The 7,611-nt window shown below is 35.9% G+C and overlaps 1 protein-coding gene across 1 annotated transcript; it reads left to right on the top strand.

Annotated features, from left to right (window-relative positions):
• The first annotated feature begins 376 nt into the window (after positions 1-376).
• Positions 377-6,647, top strand: LOC107821291 (uncharacterized). Its single transcript, XM_016647727.2, has 7 exons — positions 377-521; positions 993-1,069; positions 1,294-1,381; positions 5,582-5,646; positions 5,984-6,052; positions 6,120-6,169; positions 6,280-6,647. The coding sequence occupies exons 2-7, from the start codon at positions 995-997 to the stop codon at positions 6,389-6,391; spliced, it is 459 nt and encodes a 152-aa protein (XP_016503213.1). The 5' UTR covers positions 377-521; positions 993-994; the 3' UTR covers positions 6,392-6,647.
• Positions 6,648-7,611: the final 964 nt, after the last annotated feature.

Here is a 7,611-nt window from a genome sequence, read left to right as displayed (position 1 = left end):
GCTTACACAACAATTTTCCTTCTTCTATAATAGTAGAGATTTCAGTTAATTATGTAAATGAGTTTGAAATTGAATAATATATCAATCTATCTACTTGTCTTTGATTTATTTACTTTATCTTTATTTGACCTTCCAATTATCATATGTTTCGAACAATTGTCAGAGTAAAAATACTCCAATAATTGAGGAAATTATGTGATTATACATGAAATTAACTCCAATTTGTTTTTCTAAGGCACTCTTTGCTTTAATAAAAGATTTCTTGAAACACTTATTAGGTATTGTGTAAGTTTTTTGGGTTGTTTAGGTCGTTAAATAAAGAAGTTCTCGAAATGAATTACTCCATTTTTTAACAAAATTACTGCAATTAGACGTCAGTCCGAATTTTTCGAAATAAAAAAAAGAAGATAATTCGAATTAACGAGCCTTCAGGGTTTCCTGTCCTCTACTCTTTTCATCGGTTAACCGCCGTAGCAACCGCCGTCACCGTCGAGCCTTTTGGTGGTGCAACACTTTAACAGGTAATTTATCTCTGTCTGTGCCGTTTTCGCCGCCACTAGACTTTTTACTTATATTAAGGAGATTTAAGAGTTTATATATAATCAAAGGAATTCGTTTTTACTCTATTTGCACAGTATAATTTTACAACAAAGGAGATTTTAATTGAAATCTTGCCTCTACTTAGCTCCACCACTGCTGGTGGCTACAGATGAAAGGGAATGGAACGGATAAATGAGTACAGGGAATTTATGCTTCCAATTCCAACTAGAATTTAGGTGTAGTAGATTGATCTATTGAATAATTAGTCTTAACCAGATGACCACAGGTACCAATTGTGATATGGCTGTTAAAACTATCAGCAAAACATCATCATTTGTGTTGTACATGGCTGGACTAAGATGAGATAAAGCAGTTAGAGTAGCTTGTTATTCTGTCTTTCTATCGCTATTGCTCTCTTTAATCACACAGAAAGTTGTTTTGGAAATTGGCAGGAATGGGAGCTGAGGATAATACACTGGAGCAGACTCATTCTGAAACGACGGCTGAAACGACTGAAGCCTTGCTTGAGGTACCTCAAGTTAGCTTCTATGTTTGTTTTATGTTAACCATGATGTAGCCGTAATCTTGGTTTACAAATTGAGTGAACAATAGCGTAATGAACTCTGGTGGTTATAGAAGTCTGCCTAAGTCCGAACTTCTAAGAATTCTAAATCAATCTGCACTCAAGTGGTGCAAGATTTTTTGCTTGATTTAATGCCCTTGATCTCTCTATCGCTTGTTCTCCATTAACAGGCTGCGAGATATGATGATTTGGATGATGTCACGAGCTTAGCATCTTCTGGTGTTTCTCTTGATTCAAAGGATTCAGAGGGCCGAACAGGTTATAGTTTTGTACCCTATTTAAGAATAGCATTTCCCATTCTCCCAAATGCTTTATTTGATTATTCGATGGTTATCCGAGTTGAGATTACCTCTATTACTGGAGCCAAGACACAAGAAGTTTTGTTTCCGGTGAGGTAATGTTTATATGAGCAAAAGGTATAATTTGTTCCTTACATTTGGTGCATACTATAACAACAACAACAACCCATTAAAATCACACAAGTGGGATCTTGAGAGGGTAGAGTGTACGCAGACCTTACCCTTACCCCGGAGGAGTAGATAAGTTGTTTTTGGAAGACCCTCGACTCAAAAGGACGAAAAGAGACGATAGATCCATACCAGCAACAACAACCAGAGTGATAATATCAACATTGCAAGAGACAAAAATAGATGGAAAGACAACAACAATAACCAGTAATAATGACACAGTACTAAGAAAAACGGAAAAATAGTGTGAACACAACATAAACCACTAGCAATCCAAGACAAAACACCATCAGACTAGCCCCATCCCCAGTTTAAAGTAGAAAAACGCTCGATTACCCCCTAACCTTCAACCCTAATGCTCGACTTCCATACCTTCCTACATTTGGTGCTTGGACATAGAAAATCAAGGTCTAGTTTTTATCATGGTATCATAGTCAGGCTCATTCAGATTCTTGGTTTATTTGATGTCGGACCCCTATCATATTGTCCATGCACTAGATGTCCACTTTTGTTTTTTTAAAAGACCAAAGACAAGATTCTAATACCCCTAATAATCAATAGCACCATGTTATCACAACCAAAATAAAACTAGAATGCAATTTTTGTCCTATGATTACTTAACGGAAAAGGTTAAATAAGGTAGAAAATTGCAAAATCACTGACATTATCAAAATAACACTTTACTCAAATTCTATCATCAAGATTGAAAGTGCCTATGGTCCTTGCACGGCTACATTTAATAATTCAGCCTGTTGAAATTAGTAGATGAGGAGCCCACCTGCATATTTAGTGAGAAAAACAAGCTGAACGGACTTATTTTCAAGACATGCTTGATATTGTTAGTTCGCATTGTTGTAGGCTTCAGTGTTCTAATTGACAAGATTGCCTAGCCCTTCGACGACTTGTTAAGAGTGCTATGTGATGGTAGGCTAATGGCTCCATTTACCCCGTGCGGATTGGCCTTATTAGAGTAGGAGATACTTCAAAATGATTAACTGATTTCGACTCTTTTCGACCTTCCTCAAAGAAACTACCAACAATGACTTGGACTGGTGATGCAACATCACATTGTTGGTAGTTTCATTGCAGAAGGTCGAAAATAGTCGAAATCAGCTAATCATTTTGAAGGTTTTCTGCTATAGTAAAGGTTAATCCATGTGGTCACATGACACTCTTGACGAGTCGTCTGGAGCCCCGATAGTCTCGTTAATTAGAGCATTGGAGCCTGCAACAATGGTAACCCACAAGGCATTTCAAGCATGTCTTTAAAATGATTACATTTTGCTTGTTTTTCTCATTAAATGCGAAGGCAAACTCTTCATCTACTAATTTCGAAGGGCTGAATTATTTAATATAGAACATTGGCACTTTCTATCCGAATGATAAAATTTGTTAGAAGTGTCATTTTGATAATGTTAGTATTTCTGCATTTTTTATGTCCTTGTTTAACCTTTTCTTTTAGGTAATTGTAGGACAGAATGTGGCTTTCTAGTTTTGTTTTTACTGTGGTAACGTGGTGCGCGGAAAACATAACATGGGGGCCAACATCAAGTAAATCAAGAATTCGGATGGGTCTGACTCTAATACCGTGATAAGAATTAGGCCTATCTCAACCTCAAAAGTTAGCTCATGAGGTGAGGATTGCCTAAGACGATATAAGGAGATGTGGACAAACTCAATATTTCCTTGCTCGCTCAGGATTAGACATTTGGTGTGTGAGCAACATCACAATGGGGCCTAACATCGGGAAACTAAGAATTGGGATGAACTTAGCTCTGATACCACGTTAAAGTGTGTGACCGTCTTATCTAAATGTTTAAACTGTCAGAGAAAACACACTTTTTTTTTTCAACAAATGCATTACTTGGCCTGCCCTATCTACTTTTTCCTATATGGGATGACAGCTTTCAGAAAAAAAGATATTGGCATGGCTCTCGTATATTATGCTTAGTGTTGAGCACTTTCATTTTCCTTCTCTGCAACAAGTTATATTGGTTTCTTGTGATTTAGAGCCATCTCATATAAGCTAAAACATTCCTTTTATCTTATATAAGCTAAGGCATTCCTTTTAACTTATACACTGAATTACCAACTTTACTGCTTCTTGCTAATTAGATCTCCGTCCTATTAGTATCAGAGATGGTCGTTATAGTTGGAAGTGTTGTTAATGCAGTTTTTTAATCAGTCATATATTCTAATTTGTAGCTAATGGGAAACTGGTTTTATTGTCAGGTCATCTACAAAGCAAAAAAATTGAACATGACAAAAATTCTTAGGAAAAAATTCATTTTTACTTAAAAAAATTGATAAATTACCAGTCAACCATTTATCATACTCTAATTGTGATTGTTTGGTCATACATGTGAAGAATCTTCTTAAAACATATATTTGGATGTAGCAAAAACTTTCGTGTTCCTTTTGGGTTTCTTTTTTATATTGGTAAAAACTATGGAGAAACCATGAAGTTAATTTAACTCTCAGAACATATCCGTAATTAACCCTTTATTATTTTGTCCTTAATACAAGTGTCCTAACTCGAAGCATATTTTAAACTTATTTCTAAGTCAAATATTTAGGATAATGATGTCATATACTCTCTTTGTAATGTGGTTATAAAAAACTTATCACTAAGGGAAAATGAGAAGTTTAAAGTTAAATTATTTCTAAATTAGAAAGTTGTCATTCTTTGTGGAATAGACTCAAAAGCAAATGCTGGAGTACTTAAATACCATGAATAGAAAATGTGAATTTCAGAAACCTAAATGAACATTAGCTTCCAACAATTTCACAAACTTATGGATACCTTTCCATTCTGATGTTTCCGTTTCTCAAAGTTATGAACTTCCCCATAAAGATAGCATGTTTTCCTAGGATATAAATGTAATATTGGATGCAATCAAAGTACAATGATAGTCACAACGGTTCAACAACTGGAATTCCATGTTGCAAGATCAAATTTTCTTGATCGTTGTAAGCCAAAAGACCAATAACCAAGTGGTTTAACTTCTAACCAAGTTTAAGCCCCTAACTTCTTAGATTTTGAATTTTGAGTTCTCACCCTTTTGAGTAGCTATTACTTTCATATCCTAAATCTGATACGGACTCGCCAATTATTATAAATTGGCATAACATTATATTGTTGTACAAGCCGTCTAATTCAGTAGAAGATGAGTTCCAAACAAAGAAATTTAATTTGGTTGATATAAGAAACGAACCTTGGGCCTACTTCAAGTTAAAAGCTAGCTCATGAGGTGAGAATTGCCTAAAATCATATAAGGACACAAAGTTCACATTCCCACAATCATGTCGGATAACTTAAAATCGCCCCCTCCCCTGCACGTCCAGGCCTTCAACTGGAGCGTGGACGACATAATATATGGGTCCAACATCGGGTAAATCAAGAATTGGGATGGGTCTTATGTCATGATAAGAAATCAACATGGGCATAATTCAATCCCTAAAAGCTAGCTCATAAGGTGAGGATTGCCCAAGATCATAAAAGGAGACCAAGTACATAAAACCGATTGGGACCACCTAACAGTTGACTTAATTTTTTAAAACAATAGTGGTGTTCGGGCCAGCTTGTGCATAACTCGGCTACTACTCTACCGGGTACCTACTACCTCTCACCAGCAAAGTACATGGTAACTCTACCCCTCAAGGTTTAGGCCGTTGAAAGAAAGCACTAGGAGTTTTTTGTTGTCTTTGTTGTGATTTGAAAACCTAACTATCCTTAGTTCTCACCCACTCATTGATCGCTAGGCTACACCTTGTGTTCCGGTTGAGTTGAATATCTACCATTCCTAATGTCCTAAATCTTGAACTACATATTCTGCCAGAACTAATTGGTTAGTAATATGAATAATTTTAATGTCGTCGAGTACCCATACCTGAAGTCCTAAGGTTTGAATTACATATTTTTCCGGAACTAGTAGATTTCTTATATGACTTGCTGAACTAACTACTTGCTTTGGCTATTTAATTATTGCAGCACTTCATATGGCTTCGGCAAATGGGCATTCCGGCATTGTAGAATATCTTATTCGTAATGGAGCGGTGAGTGGACCGGGCCACTTATTTGCATTATTACATTACATAGCTGAATATGTCTACTAGTTACATTCTTCTTGATCTGATTTAGTTGTATCTCTCTTTAATGAATAATCGTTGTTCTCCCTATATAGGAACTGCATTCATTGACAAAATTGTGATGTCACTTGACTGCATTTCTCATTGGGCATGATTTAGTTTTTTAAAATTTGAGCCAGACATTGGGGAGTATTCTGAGTATCAAAATAGTCTCTTTGGAGCGGAGCTTCAACTTCTCTTATCCTTTGATATGTTCCGATACAGTTGAGTGATGAAACATGATTAATCTAATTCTTGGTAGCAGGATGTCAATGCTTCCAATGTGGAGAAAAATACACCTCTTCATTGGGCTTGCCTAAACGGACATATTGAGGTAAATTTTTCATTACTCTTGGGTTATAAGTCTCTAGCATCCCTTAATTTCTATGATGTCTTGTTAGGTAGTGAAGAGCTTAATCCTTGCTGGAGCAAGTGTCTCAGCCTTAAATAGGTGATGTATTTCTAACTTAAAGGGCTAATAGATTTTCAGATCAAGTAAGCTTTTGCTGCTTTTGCCTGTGATTTCCTTTCTTCGCTGAGTTCACTGTGCTGTCTTTTTAGCCATGAGAGGACTCCTATCGACGAGGCAGTTAGCAGGGGTAAAACGAACATCATCGATGTGATCAACGAGGCAGTAGCCCAACTTGAACTCACTGGCACAACGGTATCATAAGAAGTCAGAATTATTTGATGTCATCTTGTACATTTTTCATGTGAGAGCTTGCGAGTATGCAAACTTCTTGGTGGTGGTTACTGTGTTCAATGTTTTCTAATAACTTAAAATAACCTTCCTACAAGTATTATGTAAGGTTTGGACTTCAAATGTTCTCCCATGTCATATTTGGTGACAAGTTGGCAATGTCAAATGATGCATACTCTAATAGTGTAGGATCAACAGCTTTATCAATTTATCAAGTTATTTCTGCAAAGCTAGCTTTTCCTTAATCAGTTTGGCAGTTGAGGTGAATCCTTGACAACTATCATTGGATTGTGAGCTATAGCATAAATTGTTCCTAATTCATGTCTCAGTTAGTAATTTAAACTTCTGTTTGGTTCATTGAGAATGGTCATCTTCTCAAACATTGGAAACCAACAATATGCAGGTTTCTTTAACTGGACAAATTTGAGCAATGATTTGATGAACGATAAAAAGACTATGGGAGAAGATGATAAACATATATCGATTATGGTAGTGGCAGTATGGCTTACAGCTATTTAAGGACACTCATTGAAAATTTAAACCTCCTTCAAAGGTGGATCCAAAATTTAAACTGAAGGGGATGAGTTTGTTTGGTCCTCGCTGCACGAATTCATTGCATATTTGCAATTATGGGTTCAAAATTTCATATTTATTGAGATTATGATGTTTTCTCACATATATTTATGCTCCAGGTAAAAAACGCGGTCGACCTCCTTAGTGAATGACCATGCTAAAATACCCTCAAGATTTTGCAATTTGCATTCACTTATTTGGTCATCTATGTTTCATTTGGACAACTTGTTGAATTCTAATTTATCTGGAAGTAACAGTTTAAGCTTTCATTAATCTGGTGTTGTGGTTTGTATGTAGATAACAAGTCACCACTCACAACACTGGTAATTTCAGAGGGATTGCAGAGTTCACTGCATGAATTCAGTGCAAAATATAATTGTTTTAGGCATTGGAGTAAAAGAATTAACAAAAACGAATGATAGACGAAGAATAATCTTTTGACTTTCTTTTCTAGTTTCTCTGTCGTCAAAAAAAAAAAACCCTGATCAGTTAGCTCATCTTTGAAATAGAACCAAAATGACCTGTAAATAATGTAATGTTTGTTTTATCGAAATAGAAATGACTTATCAACAAACCTTTTTGGTAGCAAAAAGCAGCAGGAAATGGAATATCATCAGTAA

Source organism: Nicotiana tabacum, chromosome 12 (genome assembly GCF_000715075.1).
Source record: "Nicotiana tabacum cultivar K326 chromosome 12, ASM71507v2, whole genome shotgun sequence".
Lineage (NCBI taxonomy): Eukaryota > Viridiplantae > Streptophyta > Magnoliopsida > Solanales > Solanaceae > Nicotiana > Nicotiana tabacum.
The sequence above is the reverse complement of the archived record's forward strand: the minus strand, read 5'-3'. Positions and strand labels throughout refer to the sequence as shown.